We start from the raw sequence: 19,852 nt of genomic DNA on the forward strand, positions 1-19,852 counted from the left end.
AGAGATGGGAGATGCTCCCCTCCAATACCTCCTCCTCTGCTGCTATGAAGGATTTCAAGCTCTGATCCATAGTTCGCAGCTCTGCTTCTAGCTCCCTGTACCGACTTGGGAAGGAAAAAAATCATATCACATTCAGGAAGGTGAAAGAGCTGCAGAATATGGGTGTCGACAGACATTGGGAACTGTGATGGGATATGACGCCACCCCTGTAATGTCGTGACCCATCACATGCTTCCTGGAATCATGACATCAGTATGATCGCATCTCTTTGGCTTAGTGACATCAGGTTTAAAATGATGACATCACTGTTATGTAGTAACTCTCATATCATCACTCTGACCTAATGACATCACACCCAGTCCAGTGACATCACTGATTAAGAAACAGGCAGTCCGCCACGTAACAGTGTTTTAACCTACACCGCTCCCGCCTTTACCTTACTGCCACTCCTTTTTGGGGTTCTCTTTTATTTAAAATTCATGTATTTTCACCTTTTTAATTAAGTATAGTGTATTTTTCATGATCAAGGGACCAGTTCGTTCCGCAACGCGCTTGATGAATTTGAAGCACCCAATAAAGAACTTTATCAACCGTACGATCTCGTCGTTTTATTGTATATCATTGTGAAGATTTTAGCATGAATAAAGGTTATTAGGGGGGATGCAATAAAATGAAAAATATTTCGTTAAATAGAGGCCAATGAAGGAATTATGGTGAAAGTAGAGGCCTACAGAGAAAGTGGAGTTAAAGTTGAGTGGAGGTGCAGAACTAGGGACCTATAGGGGTAATAAAAATAAATAGCCTAGGGGGCATGATGAGAGGGTAGAGGCCAAGGGGGAGATTAAATGTATAGGCTTATGTGTAGACTTATGAAAGTTGAGGTTCCACAGGAGATGTAATGCAACTAATAGCTTATAGATGCAGAAGCAGAACACCTATAGAACTAATTATGTGGAAACAGAGGACAATATGTCTATAGAAATCTCTGCAAAATGAAGTAGGACTTCCCTTAAACCAAACATAGAGCTAGAAGATGAGTGGTCTCAGCCGCTTCCACCATCATCAATGAACACGAGCAGCATTGTGCTTCATTCAGAGCACTTCACGTTACTCACCTCTCAGCCACCTCGGCTCTCTCTTCAGATCGCTCGAGTTCACCCTCAATAACGACTAGCTTGCGGGCAACCTGCAATTAGACAGATGGAAGGACAGATTAGAACCGGATTCTAAAATTTTAAAAAAACTAACACGACAAGAGACCAGAAAACCTTGAGGAGACCAGAAGGAAGCCAGGAGGAGACCAAGAGAGGAGCAGGAAGAGACCAGGAGACAATGGGGAGACCAGAAGGAGACAAAAATAGGACCAGGAAGAGACCCGGAGGAAACCATGATGATTCCAGGAGGAGTTTACAGGGGACCAGCTAGAGACTAGTAAGTGTCAATAAGGAGGTCAGGGGAAACAAGGAGGAGACAAGAAGGCAGCAGGAAGGTTCCAGGAGGAAGCCAAGAGGATACCAGGAACAGACCAGGAGTATAACCGGAGGAAAGAGGAAGGGGACAAGAAAGAAACAAGGGGGGTTCCAAGAGAGACCAAAAGCACACGAGGAGGAAACCAGGAGGGGACCAAAATACAACCAGGAAGAGACCCTAAAAGAGATTAGGAGGGAACCAAGAGGAGACTAGGAGGAAACAACGAAAACAGGAGGAGATCAGGAGGGAACCAAGAGGAGATCAGAAGAGGACCTCGGAAAGTTCACACAGAAGGGAGGACACATATATAATATGTTTAGGGTTTGGGGGGGGGGGGATCAATTATAATGATATCAGAGTTACATTTACAGGCCGAGATTGGTGGGACACACATATAAGAGAATCATGGTAGAAATAGCTGAGAAAATGGTATGGAGATATCACAAGAACATAGTAGGTAGGCCCCATTACTGATGTTACTGGAACATGAAGGACACATCGGTCATACATACAGTACAGAGCTATGGGAGGACCATAGAGGAGAGTAATAGATATAACAGAGGAACATGAAGGACACATCAGTCATAGGTACAGTACAGAGCTATGGGAGGACCATAGAGGAGAGTAATAGATATCACAGAGGAACATGAAGGACACATAGACACATAGATACAGTACAGAGCTATGGGAGGACCATAGAGGAGAGTAATAGATATAACAGAGGAACATGAAGGACACATCAGTCATAGGTACAGTACAGAGCTATGGGAGGACCATAGAGGAGAGTAATAGATATAACAGAGGAACATGAAGGACACATCAGTCATAGATACAGTACAGAGCTATGGGAGGACCATAGAGGAGAGTAACAGATATAACAGAGGAACATGAAGGACACATAGACACAGTACAGATCTATGGGAGGACCATAGAGGAGTGTAATAGATATAACAGAGGAACATGAAGGACACATCAGTCATAGATACAGTACAGAGCTATGGGAGGACCATAGAGGAGAGTAATAGATATCACAGAGGAACATGAAGGACACATCGGTCATAGGTACAGTATAGAGCTATGGGAGGACCATAGAGGAGTGTAATAGATATAACAGAGGAACATGAAGGACACATCAGTCATAGATACAGTACAGAGCTATGGGAGGACCACTGAGGAGAGTAATAGATATAACAGAGGAACATGAAGGACACATCAGTCATAGATACAGTACAGAGCTATGGGAGGACCATAGAGGAGAGTAATAGATATAACAGAGAAACATGAAGGACACATAGATACAGTACAGAGCTATGGGAGGACCATAGAGGAGAGTAATAGATATCACAGAGGAACATGAAGGACACATCGGTCATAGGTACAGTACAGAGCTATGGGAGGACCATAGAGGAGAGTAATAGATATAACAGAGGAACATGAAGGACACATCAGTCATACATACAGTACAGAGCTATGGGAGGACCATAGAGGAGAGTAATAGATATAACAGAGGAACATGAAGGACACATCAGTCATAGATACAGTACAGAGCTATGGGAGGACCATAGAGGAGAGTAATAGATATAACAGAGGAACATGAAGGACACATCAGTCATAGATACAGCACAGAGCTATGGGAGGACCATAGAGGAGAGTAATAGATATAACAGAGGAACATGAAGGACACATCAGTCATAGATACAGTACAGAGCTATGGGAGGACCATAGAGGAGAGTAACAGATATAACAGAGGAACATGAAGGACACATAGACACAGTACAGATCTATGGGAGGACCATAGAGGAGTGTAATAGATATAACAGAGGAACATGAAGGACACATCAGTCATAGATACAGTACAGAGCTATGGGAGGACCATAGAGGAGAGTAATAGATATAACAGAGGAACATGAAGGACACATCAGTCATAGGTACAGTACAGAGCTATGGGAGGACCATAGAAGAGAGTAACAGATATAACAGAGGAACATGAAGGACACATAGACACATAGATACAGTACAGAGCTATGGGAGGACCATAGAGGAGAGTAATAGATATCACAGAGGAACATGAAGGACACATCAGTCATAGATACAGTACAGAGCTATGGGAGGACCATAGAAGAGAGTAACAGATATAACAGAGGAACATGAAGGACACATAGACACATAGATACAGTACAGAGCTATGGGAGGACCATAGAGGAGAGTAATAGATATAACAGAGGAACATGAAGGACACATCAGTCATACATACAGTACAGAGCTATGGGAGGACCATAGAGGAGAGTAATAGATATCACAGAGGAACATGAAGGACACATCAGTCATAGGTACAGTACAGAGCTATGGGAGGACCATAGAAGAGAGTAACAGATATAACAGAGGAACATGAAGGACACATCAGTCATACATACAGTACAGAGCTATGGGAGGACCATAGAGGAGAGTAATAGATATCACAGAGAAACATGAAGGACACATCAGTCATAGGTACAGTACAGAGCTATGGGAGGACCATAGAGGAGAGTAATAGATATAACAGAGGAACATGAAGGACACATCAGTCATAGGTACAGTACAGAGCTATGGGAGGACCATAGAGGAGAGTAATAGATATAACAGAGGAACATGAAGGACACATCAGTCATACATACAGTACAGAGCTATGGGAGGACCATAGAGGAGAGTAATAGATATCACAGAGGAACATGAAGGACACATAGACACATAGATACAGTACAGAGCTATGGGAGGACCATAGAGGAGAGTAATAGATATCACAGAGGAACATGAAGGACACATCAGTCATAGATACAGTACAGAGCTATGGGAGGACCATAGAGGAGAGTAATAGATATCACAGAGGAACATGAAGGACACATAGACACATAGATACAGTACAGAGCTATGGGAGGACCATAGAGGAGAGTAATAGATATCACAGAGGAACATGAAGGACACATCAGTCATAGATACAGTACAGAGCTATGGGAGGACCATAGAGGAGAGTAATAGATATCACAGAGGAACATGAAGGACACATAGACACAGTACAGAGCTATGGGAGGACCATAGAGGAGTGTAATAGATATAACAGAGGAACATGAAGGACACATCAGTCATAGATACAGTACAGAGCTATGGGAGGACCATAGAGGAGAGTAATAGATATCACAGAGGAACATGAAGGACACATAGACACATAGATACAGTACAGAGCTATGGGAGGACCATAGAGGAGAGTAATAGATATCACAGAGGAACATGAAGGACACATCAGTCATAGATACAGTACAGAGCTATGGGAGGACCATAGAGGAGAGTAATAGATATCACAGAGGAACATGAAGGACACATCAGTCATAGGTACAGTACAGAGCTATGGGAGGACCATAGAGGAGAGTAATAGATATCACAGAGGAACATGAAGGACACATCAGTCATAGATACAGCACAGAGCTATGGGAGGACCATAGAGGAGAGTAATAGATATCACAGAGGAACATGAAGGACACATCAGTCATACATACAGTACAGAGCTATGGGAGGACCATAGAGGACAGTAATAGATATCACAGAGGAACATGAAGGACACATCGGTCATACATACAGTACAGAGCTATGGGAGGACCATAGAGGAGAGTAATAGATATCACAGAGGAACATGAAGGACACATAGACACATAGATACAGTACAGAGCTATGGGAGGACCATAGAGGAGTGTAATAGATATAACAGAGGAACATGAAGGACACATAGACACATAGATACAGTACAGAGCTATGGGAGGACCATAGAGGAGAGCAATAGATATAACAGAGAAACATGAAGGACTGGTCTCTCCAGAGATGATACATAAACATGGTGGACAAGAGATATTAAAGCCTCCACTTCCTTTCCTTACCTCTTCATACTTCCGGTCAGAGTCCTCCGCAACGTGCTTGGCTTCTTTGAGCTGTATGTCCTGGTCGTGCATCTTCTCCTCGTCTTTGCTGGCCCTGTTCTCAATGACTTTCATTCCTCTGTAAAATGAAGTCAGGTATTAGTCACAAAGATCTGTAGAGAGGTCAATGGTGTAATAATCTGCAGAATACAGCAATATACTAGATTATATACACAGTGTCCTGAGTGGATACTGACCCCCATGTCTTTACTCACCTCTCGCTCTCATCTACAGCTTTCTCCGTCTCCTCAAGCTTCTGTAGACCTGTAGCCAGACGCTCCTGTGCTCTGTCAAGCTCCTCTTCTACCAGCTGGATACGTCGGTTCAGAGAAGCTACATCTGACTCAGCCTGAAACACAACAAAAGAGCAGAAAGCTTAGACATCTCGCTTCACATTTACCTGACCACTGGGTGGCGCTACACTAGTTGGGAAACAATGGAACAGCCATAGTAGGTTTAACATATATGTCAATGCCGACCTCATCATTATAACCCCAGGAGCCGACCTCATCATTATAACCCCATGAGCCGACCTCATCATTATAACCCCATGAGCCGACCTCATCATTACAACCCCAGGAGCCGACCTCATCATTATAACCCCAGGAGCCGACCTCATCATTATAACCCGAGGAGCCGACCTCATCATTACAACCCCAGGAGCCGACCTCATCATTACAACCCGAGGAGCCGACCTTATCATACAACCCGAGGAGCCGACCTCAACATTACAACCCGAGGAGCCGACCTCATCATTATAACCCCATGAGCCGACCTCATCATTATAACCCCATGAGCCGACCTCATCATTACAACCCGAGGAGCCGACCTCATCATTACAACCCCAGGAGCCGACCTCATCATTACAAACCCAGGAGCCGACCTCATCATTACAACCCCAGGAGCCGACCTCATCATTACAACCCCAGGAGCCGACCTTATCATACAACCCGAGGAGCCGACCTCAACATTACAACCCGAGGAGCCGACCTCATCATTACAACCCCAGGAGCCGACCTCATCATTACAACCCGAGGAGCCGACCTTATCATACAACCCGAGGAGCCGACCTCAACATTACAACCCGAGGAGCCGACCTCATCATTACAACCCCAGGAGCCGACCTCATCATTACAACCCGAGGAGCCGACCTCATCATTACAACCCCAGGAGCCGACCTCATCATTATAACCCGAGGAGCCGACCTCATCATTACAACCCCAGGAGCCGACCTCATCATTACAACCCGAGGAGCCGACCTCATCATTATAACCCGAGGAGCCGACCTCATCATTACAACCCCAGGAGCCGACCTCATCATTATAACCCGAGGAGCCGACCTAATCATTACAACCCCAGGAGCCGACCTCATCATTACAACCCCAGGAGCCGACCTCATCATTATAACCCGAGGAGCCGACCTCATCATTACAACCCCAGGAGCCGACCTCATCATTACAACCAGAGGAGCCGACCTCATCATTACAACCCCAGGAGCCGACCTCATCATTACAACCCCTGGAGCCGACCTCATCATTACAACCCCAGGAGCCGACCTCATCATTACAACCCCAGGAGCCGACCTCATCATTACAACCCCAGGAGCCGACCTCATCATTATAACCCGAGGAGCAGACCTCATCATTACAACCCCAGGAGCCGACCTCATCATTACAAACCCAGGAGCCGACCTCATCATTACAACCCGAGGAGCAGACCTCATCATTACAACCCCAGGAGCCGACCTCATCATTACAACCCGAGGAGCCGACCTCATCATTACAAACCCAGGAGCCGACCTAATCATTAGATAATCTCCAGAGTCTAGCCTCATCATTATAAGCTCCAGGCCATATCATTATAAACTCCAGGCCTCAATATTTGACCTCCTCCCCATTGTTTGGATGGCCATCTAATTAATCTGCATACAGTAGAGAAGTTCAATGAGAATGTAAACGATAATCCGTCTCTTACGGTCCACATGTACAGGTAATGAATAATTGCTGAGGACGCAGTTAAATGTGACACCTGAGAGCACTAGCTCATGAAATATTTAACAAAGCGGAGATATAAAACTGCTGCTGTTGAACTCGATCACAGAGGAGGTTGAATTGTCTTCCTCCTTATAGTCTACAAAGATTACCACCGGGCTAGAGCTCACCACGTGATGGAGTCTGAGGAAATCCCGTATTAGTCGAGGTGCAAGTCTAGTACTGTAGGTGCCTGGATGTTATTATAGCATATAGGGGCTCACATATTAGGATACTATACAGAAGATAGAAGCTCTAGTGGTTTCAATGTGTAGCCCTGGACTGGAATATTTACACATTACCTGTAAAGCTGTTACTCAGCAGTAGGGTGGACACATGGGTGGTGTATGGATGTTACCCAGCAGTAGGGTGGACACATGGATGGTGTATGGATGTTACCCAGCAGTAGGGTGGACACATGGGTGGTGTATGGATGTTACTCAGCAGTAGAGTGGACACATGGATGGTGTATAGATGTTACTCAGCAGTAGGGTGGACACATGGATGGTGTATGGATGTTACCCAGCAGTAGGGTGGACACATGGGTGGTGTATGGATGTTACCCAGCAGTAGGGTGGACACATGGGTGGTGTATGGATGTTACCCAGCAGTAGGGTGGACACATGGATGGTGTATGGATGTTACCCAGCAGTAGGGTGGACACAAGGGTGGTGTATGGATGTTACCCAGCAGTAGGGTGGACACATGGATGGTGTATGGATGTTACCCAGCAGTAGGGTGGACACAAGGGTGGTGTATGGATGTTACTCAGCAGTAGAGTGGACACATGGATGGTGTATAGATGTTACTCAGCAGTAGGGGGGACACATGGATGGTGTATGGATGTTACTCAGCAGTAGGGTGGACACATGGATGGTGTATGGATGTTACCCAGCAGTAGGGTGGACACATGGATGGTGTATAGATGTTACTCAGCAGTAGGGTGGACACATGGATGGTGTATGGATGTTACCCAGCAGTAGGGTGGACACATGGGTGGTGTATGGATGTTACCCAGCAGTAGGGTGGACACATGGATGGTGTATGGATGTTACCCAGCAGTAGGGTGGACACAAGGGTGGTGTATGGATGTTACCCAGCAGTAGAGTGGACACATGGATGGTGTATGGATGTTACTCAGCAGTAGAGTGGACACATGGATGGTGTATGGATGTTACTCAGCAGTAGGGTGGACACATGGGTGGTGTATGGATGTTACCCAGCAGTAGGGTGGACACATGGATGGTGTATAGATGTTACTCAGCAGTAGGGTGGACACATGGATGGTGTATGGATGTTACCCAGCAGTAGGGTGGACACATGGGTGGTGTATGGATGTTACCCAGCAGTAGGGTGGACACATGGATGGTGTATGGATGTTACCCAGCAGTAGGGTGGACACAAGGGTGGTGTATGGATGTTACCCAGCAGTAGAGTGGACACATGGATGGTGTATGGATGTTACTCAGCAGTAGAGTGGACACATGGATGGTGTATGGATGTTACTCAGCAGTAGGGTGGACACATGGATGGTGTATGGATGTTACTCAGCAGTAGGGTGGACACATGGATGGTGTATGGATGTTACTCAGCAGTAGGGTGGACACATGGACGGTGTATGGATGTTACTCAGCAGTAGGGTGGACACATGGATGGTGTATGGATGTTACTCAGCAGTAGAGTGGACACATGGACGGTGTATGGATGTTACTCAGCAGTAGGGTGGACACATGGGTGGTGTATGGATGTTACTCAGCAGTAGGGTGGACACATGGGTGGTGTATGGATGTTGACAAACCTAAAGTTCGGAGTCTGACACACCAAAATAATTTAAAACAAAAGTTTCTTTATTAAATACATCTAAAAAATAACATGAATTAAAAACAGAGATGAATTCCACAGTGCAGAAAGACAACCAGATCACAAGTATGTAATATATCCAAATATATGGGTGTTGGGCGACACTGTTAAGATACAGAAATGCAAAGATACATCAGTGGTATATTACATTTATATGATGTGCATATTCTGTTACATAGCCAGCATGAAAGAACAATAAGTAGCAGCAGAAAAGAGGGGCTATTCAGCAGCAGGACAGCTCTGTATATCTATCTACACAAACAAGGTAGAATCAGAATAGATGTAAATTACAGCGTGTATAGCAATGTAAATACCCCTGATAAGAGCCAGACAAAGAGACCAGTATTCATACTATGCACACAAAATACGCACACAAAATATATGGCTCAGCTTGACCCCATAAATGAAGAGCACAAAGCAAAATCAGAGCTGTGGCTGTGTTGTCAGCCACAAATGCAAACAGCCACTGCCCATTGTATTAATCTAAATGCAAGATTAATACGTTTCGGCCCGGAAGCCTTCCCCAGACGAAGGCTTCCAGGCCGAAACGCGCGTCGGGGTGAAGCCAGTGACGGTGACCTGTTCCAATGGGTATGAGCTCCGTTTCCAGCATATGTCCACCTTCAGCATTATGAATCTTGCATTTAGATTAATACAATGGGCAGTGGCTGTTTGCATTTGTGGCTGACAACACAGCCACAGCTCTGATTTTGCTTTGTGCTCTTCATTTATGGGGTCAAGCTGAGCCATATAATTTGTGTGCATAGTATGAATACTGGTCTCTTTGTCTGGCTCTTATCAGGGGTATTTACATTGCTACTATACACGCTGTAATTTACATCTATTCTGATTCTACCTTGTCTGTGTAGATAGATATACAGAGCTGTCCTGCTGCTGAATAGCCCCTCTTTTCTGCTGCTACTTATTGTTCTTTCATGCTGGCTATGTAACAGAATATGCACATCATATAAATGTAATATACCACTGATGTATCTTAACAGTGTCGCCCAACACCCATATATTTGGATATATTACATACTTGTGATCTGGTTGTCTGTTCTGCACTGTGGAATTCATCTCTGTTTTTAATTCATGTTATTTTTTAGATGTATTTAATAAAGAAACTTTTGTTTTAAATTATTTTGGTGTGTCAGACTCCGAACTTTAGGTTTGTCATTTATTCAGCGGGTCACCGTTATTACCATGCCTCATTCCCCATAAACTATTATGTATTAAGTCAGATGTGTGACTACAATAAATGTATCCGGGGGATAATTTTCGTGGTGCTCTTCATGTAGGTTTACTACTGGTGTATGGATGTTACCCAGCAGTAGGGTGGACACATGGACGGTGTATGGATGTTACTCAGCAGTAGGGTGGACACATGGACGGTGTATGGATGTTACCCAGCAGTAGAGTGGACACATGGATGGTGTATGGATGTTACTCTGCAGTAGTGTGGACACATGGGTGGTGTATGGATGTTACCCAGCAGTAGAGTGGACACATGGACGGTGTATGGATGTTACTCAGCAGTAGGGTGGACACATGGGTGGCGTATGCATGTTACTCAGCAGTAGGGTGGACACATGGGTGGTGTATGAATGTAACTCTGCAGTAGGGTGGACACATGGACGGTGTATGGATGTTACTCAGCAGTAGGGTGGACACATGGGTGGTGTATAGATGGTATTCAGCAGTAGGGTGGACACATGGACAGTGTATAGATGTTACCCTGCAGTAGGATGGACACATGGGTGGTGTATAGATGGTATTCAGCAGTAGGGGGGACACATGGACGGTATATGGATGTTACTCAGCAGTAGGGTGAACACATGGGTGGTAAAGAGATGGTATTCAGCAGTAGGGGGGACACATGGGTGGTGTATAGATGGTATTCAGCAGTAGGGTGGACACATGGATGGTGTATGGATGTTACTCAGCAGTAGGTTGGCCACATGGACGGTGTATAGATGGTATTCAGCAGTAGGTGGACACATGGGTGGTGTATGGATGTTACTCAGCAGTAGAGTGGACACATGGACGGTGTATGGATGTTACTCAGCAGTAGGGTGGACACATGGGTGGCGTATGCATGTTACTCAGCAGTAGGGTGGACACATGGGTGGTGTATGAATGTTACTCAGCAGTAGGGTGGACACATGGGTGGTGTATGAATGTAACTCTGCAGTAGGGTGGACACATGGACGGTGTATGGATGTTACTCAGCAGTAGGATGGACACATGGGTGGTGTATAGATGGTATTCAGCAGTAGGGGGGACACATGGACGGTATATGGATGTTACTCAGCAGTAGGGTGAACACATGGGTGGTAAAGAGATGGTATTCAGCAGTAGGGGGGACACATGGGTGGTGTATAGATGGTATTCAGCAGTAGGGTGGACACATGGATGGTGTATGGATGTTACTCAGCAGTAGGTTGGCCACATGGACGGTGTATAGATGGTATTCAGCAGTAGGTGGACACATGGACGGTGTATGGATGTTACTCAGCAGTAGGGTGGACACATGGACGGTGTATGGATGTTACCCAGCAGTAGGGTGGACACATGGATGGTGTATGGATGTTACCCAGCAGTAGAGTGGACACATGGGTGGTGTATGGATGTTACCCATCAGTAGGGTGGACAAATGGGTGGTGTATGGATGTTACTCAGCAGTAGGGGGGACACATGGACAGTGTATAGAGGTTACTCAGCAGTAGAGTGGACACACGGACGGTGTATGGATGTTACTCTGCAGTAGTGTGGACACATGGACGGTGTATGGATGTTACTCAGCAGTAGGGTGGACACATGCGTGGTGTATGGATGTTACTCAGCAGTAGGGTGGACACATGGGTGGTGTATGGATGTTACTCGGCAGTAGGGTGGACACATGGACGGTGTATAGATAGTATTCAGCAGTAGGGGGGACACATGGGTGGTGTATGGATGTTACTCAGCAGTAGGTTGGCCACATGGACGGTGTATAGATGGTATTCAGAAGTAGGGTGGACACATGGATGGTGTATAGATGGTATTCAGAAGTAGGGTGGACACATGGGTGGTGTATGGATGTTACTCAGCAGTAGGGTGGACACATGGACGGTGTATAGATGGTATTCAGAAGTAGGGTGGACACATGGATGGTGTATGGATGTTACTCAGCAGTAGGTTGGCCACATGGACGGTGTATAGATGGTATTCAGCAGTAGGTGGACACATGGACGGTGTATGGATGTTACTCTGCAGTAGTGTGGACACATGGACGGTGTATGGATGTTACTCAGCAGTAGGGTGGACACATGCGTGGTGTATGGATGTTACCCAGCAGTAGGGTGGACACATGGGTGGTGTATGGATGTTACTCGGCAGTAGGGTGGACACATGGACGGTGTATAGATAGTATTCAGCAGTAGGGGGAAAACATGGGTGGTGTATGGATGTTACTCAGCAGTAGGGTGGACACATGGGTGGTGTATGGATGTTACTCAGCAGTAGGTTGGCCACATGGGTGGTGTATGAATGTAACTCTGCAGTAGGGTGGGCACATGGGTGGTGTATAGATGTTACTCAGCAGTAGGGTGGGCACATGGATGGTGTATGGATGTTACTCAGCAGTAGGGTGGACACATGGACGGTGTATGGATGTTACTCAGCAGTAGGGTGGACACATGTGTGGTGTATAGATGGTATTCAGCAGTAGGGTGGACACATGGGTGGTGTATAGATAGTATTCAGCAGTAGGGTGGACACATGGGTGGTGTATAGATGGTATTCAGCAGTAGGGTGGACACATGGGTGGTGTATGGATTTTACTCTGCAGTAGGGTGGACACATGGACGGTGTATGGATGTTACTCTGCAGTAGGGTGGACACATGGACGGTGTATGGATGTTACTCTGCAGTAGGGTGGACACATGGGTGGTGTATGCATGTTACTCTGAAGTAGGGTGGACACATGGACGGTGTATGGATGTTACTCAGCAGTAGGGTGGACACATGGACGGTGTATGGATATTACTCAGCAGTAGGGTGGACAAATGGACGTTGTATGGATGTTACTCTGCAGTAGGGTGGACACATGGACGGTGTATGGATGTTACTCAGCAGTAGGGTGGACACATGGACGGTGTATGGATGTTACTCAGCAGTAGGGTGGACACATGGGTGGTGTATAGATGGTATTCAGCAGTAGGGTGGACACATGGATGGTGTATGGATGTTACTCAGCAGTAGGGGGGACACATGGGTGGTGTATGGATGTTACTCAGCAGTAGGGTGGACACATGGATGGTGTATGGATGTTACTCAGCAGTAGGGGGGACACATGGGTGGTGTATAGATGGTATTCAGCAGTAGGGTGGACACATGGATGGTGTATGGATGTTACTCAGCAGTAGGGGGGACACATGGGTGGTGTATGGATGTTACTCAGCAGTAGGGTGGACACATGGATGGTGTATGGATGTTACTCAGCAGTAGGGGGGACACATGGGTGGTGTATGGATGTTACTCAGCAGTAGGGTGGACACATGTGTGGTGTATAGATGGTATTCAGCAGTAGGGTGGACACATGAATGGTGTATGGATGTTACTCAGCAGTAGGGTGGACACATGGGTGGTGTATGGATGTTACTCAGCAGTAGGGGGGACACATGGGTGGTGTATAGATGGTATTCAGCAGTAGGGTGGACACATGGATGGTGTATGGATGTTACTCAGCAGTAGGGGGGACACATGGGTGGTGTATGGATGTTACTCAGCAGTAGGGTGGACACATGGATGGTGTATGGATGTTACTCAGCAGTAGGGGGGACACATGGGTGGTGTATGGATGTTACTCAGCAGTAGGGTGGACACATGTGTGGTGTATAGATGGTATTCAGCAGTAGGGTGGACACATGGATGGTGTATGGATGTTACTCAGCAGTAGGGTGGACACATGGATGGTGTATGGATGTTACTCAGCAGTAGGGTGGACACATGGACGGTGTATGGATGTTACTCAGCAGTAGGGGGGGACACATGGGTAGTGTATAGATGGTATTCAGCAGTAGGGTGGACACATGGATGGTGTATGGATGTTACTTAGCAGTAGGGTGGACACATTGATGGTGTATGGATGTTACTTAGCAGTAGGGGGGGACACATGGGTGGTGTATGGATGTTACTCAGCAGTAGGGTGGACACATGGGTGGTGTATGGATGTTACTTAGCAGTAGGGGGGACACATGGGTGGTGCTTGCTATCATCGCTCTCAGGAGTAGGGGGGACACATGGACGGTGTATGGATGTTACTCAGCAGTAGGGTGGACACATGGATGGTATATGGATGTTACTCAGCAGTAGGGGGGACACATGGGTGGTGTATGGATGTTACTCAGCAGTAGGGTGGACACATGTGTGGTGTATAGATGGTATTCAGCAGTAGGGTGGACACATGGGTGGTGTATGGATGTTACTCAGCAGTAGGGTGGACACATGGGTGGTGCTTGCTATCATCGCTCTCAGGAGTAGGGGGGACACATGGACGGTGTATGGATGTTACTCAGCAGTAGGGTGGACACATGGACGGTGTATGGATGTTACTCAGCAGTAGCGGGGACACATGGGTGGTGTATGGATGTTACTCAGCAGTAGGGTGGACACATGGATGGTGTATGGATGTTACTCAGCAGTAGGGTGGACACATGGACGGTGTATGGATGTTACTCAGCAGTAGGATGGACACATGGGTGGTGTATAGATGGTATTCAGCAGTAGCGGGGACACATGGATGGTGTATGGATGTTACTCAGCAGTAGGGTGGACACATGTGTGGTGTATAGATGGTATTCAGCAGTAGCGGGGACACATGGGTGGTGTATGGATGTTACTCAGCAGTAGGGTGGACACATGGGTGGTGCTTGCTATCATCGCTCTCAGGAGTAGTAGATAATGGACTGGTGGGAGTGGCTTGACAACCTCTGCATCTGATCATGGTGTTGTAGGTAGGAATTTTATTTATTTTGCCTTGCAGTGATAAAGCACAAAAAGAAAGCAAAATTTTCTGGACAGTGACAATATTTCTGACCAATCAGAGCTGTGCGTCCGGCATGGGAGGATTCGTTCATTCAGTGTTATAGGGGTAGGATTTCAGCCAGATTCTGGGGGTTCAGTCACACCTCCTAACGGTCCCCTGAGACTGTGTATGAGCCTTCTTACCATCTCCCGTGCCTCCCTTTCCACAGCCAGTTCCTTCCTTAGTTGGTCTCCTCGCTCCTCAGCATTATCCACCTTCTGCTGAAGATCCTGGATCTTCTTCCTCACTGCTGCTATCGAGGTGGCACCAGGCAAGGACGACCTACAGGGGAGTCTATTCTGTATCTCATCTTTTCACAGTATGAAAGCTACAGATGTACACAGGGCAGGGAATAATTCTTCAGACAATGAGTGTGAACCTACAGGTCAACCCAGCAGAACTAGAAATTCCTGATATATACAGTACCTTAAATGAAGTAGAGGCCAGGACCTGGGCCCCTGTGCAAAAAGTAAATTAACTCATCACAATGACGTCACCACCACCAATGATGTCACCACCAATGGTGCCACCACAGCAGTGATGTCACCATTAATGATGTCACCACCAATGATGTCACCACCAATGATGTCACCACAACACTGATGCCACCATCAATGATGTCACCATCAATGATGTCACCATCAATGATGTCACCACAACACTGATGCCACAACCAATGATGTCACCACAGCAATGTCACCACAACACTGATGCCACCATCAATGATGTCACCACAACACTGATGCCACCACCAATGATGTCACCACAGCAATGTCACCACAACACTGATGTCACCACAACACTGATGTCACCACTAATGACTGCACTCATGAGTTATGACATATTAAGCATCTGCAATGATGTCACCACAACACTGATGTCACCATTAATGATGTCACCACAACACTGATGCCAACATTAATAATGTCACCTCAACACTGATGTCACCATTAATGATGTCACCACAACACTGATGCCAACATTAATAATGTCACCTCAACACTGATGTCACCATCAATGATGTCACCACAACACTGATGTCACCACCAATGACTGCACTCATGAGTTATGACATATTAAGCATCTGCAGAAAGACTATTATATATATATATATATATATATATATAATCTCTTGTCCTGGACCCCAGGCTGATAGTTCTTACTAACACTGATACATTGCAGCTGTGTGAACAGGACTAAGCTTATAGCCTAAGGTTATAAATTAGAATACTTTCATTTCATAAGAGCAAGCAGAGATTTTACAATGGTTGATTAGAAAGTGGAAGTAACATCGTCGGTGGGAGTAACATCATCGTGGTAGTGACATCATCGTGGTAGTGACATCTATAGCATTACAGTTCATTTGTATTGTTGAGATAAATGTGCAACTCCCATCATCCCACCCCCTCCTCCCAGGAGCACATCCCCCGTGGTGACATTAACATGAATTTAGTAGAAAGGCCATATAAGGAATTGAGTGAGAAGAGAGCGCTGAGACAAATTACATGAGACTGCCCTTGCATTGAAAAGTGAGTGTTGAGATCAATAAAACAGGAGACTGCCACAAGTAGAGTAAAAAGAGAATGCTGAGACCAATGAGACAAGAGACCACACCTGCGAGAAGTGAGAAGGGAGTGCTGGGACCAATGGTACAAAAGACAGCGCTAGCACAGTGAGTAGAGTGTTGAGACCAATGACACAAGATATTGTACAAGTAGAGTGAGGAGAGAGTCCTGAGACCAATGTGATAAGAGACTGCACCAGCAAAGTGACAAGAGGGTCCTCAGACCAATGAGACAAGAGACTGCACCAGCAGAGTGACAAGACAGTCCTCAGACCAATGACACAAGAGACTGCACCAGCAGAGTGAAAAGAGAGTGCTGAGACCAATGAGACAAGCGTGTGCACCAGCAGAGTGACAAGAGAGTCCTCAGACCAATGAGACAAGAAACTGCACCAGCAGAGTGAGAAGTGAGTGCTGAGACCAATGTGACAAGAGACTGCACCAGCAGAGTGAGAAGAGAGTGCCCAGACCAATGAGACAAACGTGTGCACCAGCAGAGTGAGAAGAGATTCCTGAGACCAATGTGACAAGAGACTGCACCAGCAAAGTGACAAGAGGGTCCTCAGACCAATGAGACAAGAGACTACACCAGCAGAGTGACAAGACAGTCCTCAGACCAATGACACAAGAGACTGCACCAGCAGAGTGAAAAGAGAGTGCTGAGACCAATAACACAAGACACCACACCAGCAGAGTGAGAAGTGAGTCCTCAGACCAATGAGACAAGAGACTGCACCAGCAGAGTGAGAAGACAGTCCTCAGACCAATAAGACAAGCGTGTGCACCAGCAGAGTGACAAGAGAGTCCTCAGACCAATGAGACAAGAAACTGCACCAGCAGAGTGACAAGGGAGTCCTCAGACCAATGTGACAAGAGACTGCACCAATAGAGTGAGAAGTGAGTGCTAAGACCAATGTGACAAGAGACTGCATCAGCAGAGTGAGAAGAGAGTGCTCAGACCAATGAGACAAACGTGTGCACCAGCAGAGTGAGAAGAGATTCCTGAGACCAATGTGACAAGAGACTGCACCAGCAAAGTGACAAGAGGGTCCTCAGACCAATGAGACAAGAGACTGCACCAGCAGAGTGACAAGACAGTCCTCAGACCAATGACACAAGAGACTGCACCAGCAGAGTGAAAAGAGAGTGCTGAGACCAATGAGACAAGAGACTGCACCAGCAGTGTGAGAAAAGAGTCCTCAGACCAATAAGACAAGCGTGTGCACCAGCAGAGTGACAAGAGAGTCCTCAGACCAATGAGACAAGAAACTGCACCAGCAGAGTGAGAAGTGAGTGCTGAGACCAATGTGACAAGAGACTGCACCAGCAGAGTGAGAAGACAGTCCTCAGACCAATAAGACAAGCGTGTGCACCAGCAGAGTGACAACAGAGTCCTCAGACCAATGAGACAAGAAACTGCACCAGCAGAGTGACAAGGGAGTCCTCAGACCAATGTGACAAGAGACTGCACCAATAGAGTGAGAAGTGAGTGCTAAGACCAATGTGACAAGAGACTGCACCAGCAGAGTGAGAAGAGATTCCTGAGACCAATGAGACAAGAGACTGCACCAGCAGAGTGACAAGAGAGTCCTCAGTCCAATGAGACAAGAGACTGCACCAGCAGAGTGAGAAGTGAGTGCTGAGACCAATGTGACAAGAGACTGCACCAGCAGAGTGACAAATGAGTTCTCAGACCAATGAGACAAGCGTGTGCACCAGCAGAGTGAGAAGAGATTCCGGAGACCAATGTGACAAGAGAGTGCACCAGAGTGACAAGAGAGTCCTCAGACCAATGACACAAGAGACTGCACCAGAAGAGTGGGAAGAGTGCTGAGACAAATGAGACATGAGCCTTCACCAGAAAAATGAGAATAGAGTGCTGATACCAATGACACAAGGGGGTGTACCTGCAGAGTGAAGAGAGTGTGAAGTTCAATGACACTAGAGACTGCACAAGCAGAGTAATGAAGGAGAATGTTACTGAAGAGAGACATAAAGCAGTAACTGTAGCAGAGCTGAATTTGTCAAACCTGATACCTCTCTCAGTACAGATAATGTAGTAGATGTTACCTGCAGTCCTATGTAACACCACAGATAACACAGTGATAACTCTCTCTGATTACAGATAATGTAGTCGTGTTACCTGCAGTCCTATGTAACACCACAGATAACACAGTGATAAGTCTCTGATTACAGATAATGTAGTAGATGTTACCTGCAGTCCTATGTAACACCACAGATAAAACAGTGATAACTCTCTGAGTACAGATAATGTAGTAGATGTTACCTGCAGTCCTATGTAACACCACAGATAACAGTGATAAATCTCTGATTACAGATAATGTAGTAGGGTTACCTGCAGTCCTATGTAACACCACAGATAACACAGTGATAACTCCCCGAGTACAGATAATGTAGTAGTGTTACCTGCAGTCCTATATAACACCACAGATAACACAGTGATAACTCTCTGATTACAGATAATGTAATAGATGTTACCTGCAGTCCTATGTAACACCACAGATAACACAGTGATAACTCTCTGATTACAGATAATGTATTAGATGTCACCTGCAGTCCTATGTAACACCACAGATAACAGTGATAACTCTCTGAGTACAGATAATGTAGTAGATGTTACCTGCAGTCCTATGTAACACCATAGATAACACACAGTGATAACTCTCTGAGTACAGATAATGTAGTAGATGTTACCTGCAGTCCTATATAACACCACAGATAACACAGTGATAACGCTTTGATTACAGATAATGTAGTAGATGTTACCTGCAGTCCTATGTAACACCACAGATAACACAGTGATAACTCTCTGAATACAGATAATGTAGTAGATGTCACCTGCAGTCCTATGTAACACCACAGATAACACAGTGATAACGCTCTGATTACAGATAAT

At 46.0% G+C, this 19,852-nt stretch overlaps 1 protein-coding gene across 11 annotated transcripts in view; it reads right to left on the reverse strand.

Annotated features, from left to right (window-relative positions):
* Positions 1–19,852, reverse strand: part of TPM2 (tropomyosin 2) — a 103,212-nt gene that overhangs the window by 3,873 nt on the left and 79,487 nt on the right. For 5 of the 11 annotated variants that reach the window (XM_075844309.1, XM_075844302.1, XM_075844386.1 and 2 more), the window contains 4 exons: positions 5,630–5,763; positions 5,376–5,493; positions 1,116–1,186; positions 29–104 (listed from right to left, as the gene is read on the reverse strand). In XM_075844309.1, coding sequence (XP_075700424.1) covers positions 29–104; positions 1,116–1,186; positions 5,376–5,493; positions 5,630–5,763 — 399 coding nt within the window. Of the gene's footprint in view, positions 1–28; positions 105–1,115; positions 1,187–5,375; positions 5,494–5,629; positions 5,764–15,514; positions 15,654–19,852 lie in introns of all 11 variants that reach the window. The other 6 variants (XM_075844343.1, XM_075844351.1, XM_075844362.1 and 3 more) reach the window with 3 other exon arrangements.

This window comes from Rhinoderma darwinii, chromosome 1, assembly GCF_050947455.1.
Source record: "Rhinoderma darwinii isolate aRhiDar2 chromosome 1, aRhiDar2.hap1, whole genome shotgun sequence".
Lineage (NCBI taxonomy): Eukaryota > Metazoa > Chordata > Amphibia > Anura > Rhinodermatidae > Rhinoderma > Rhinoderma darwinii.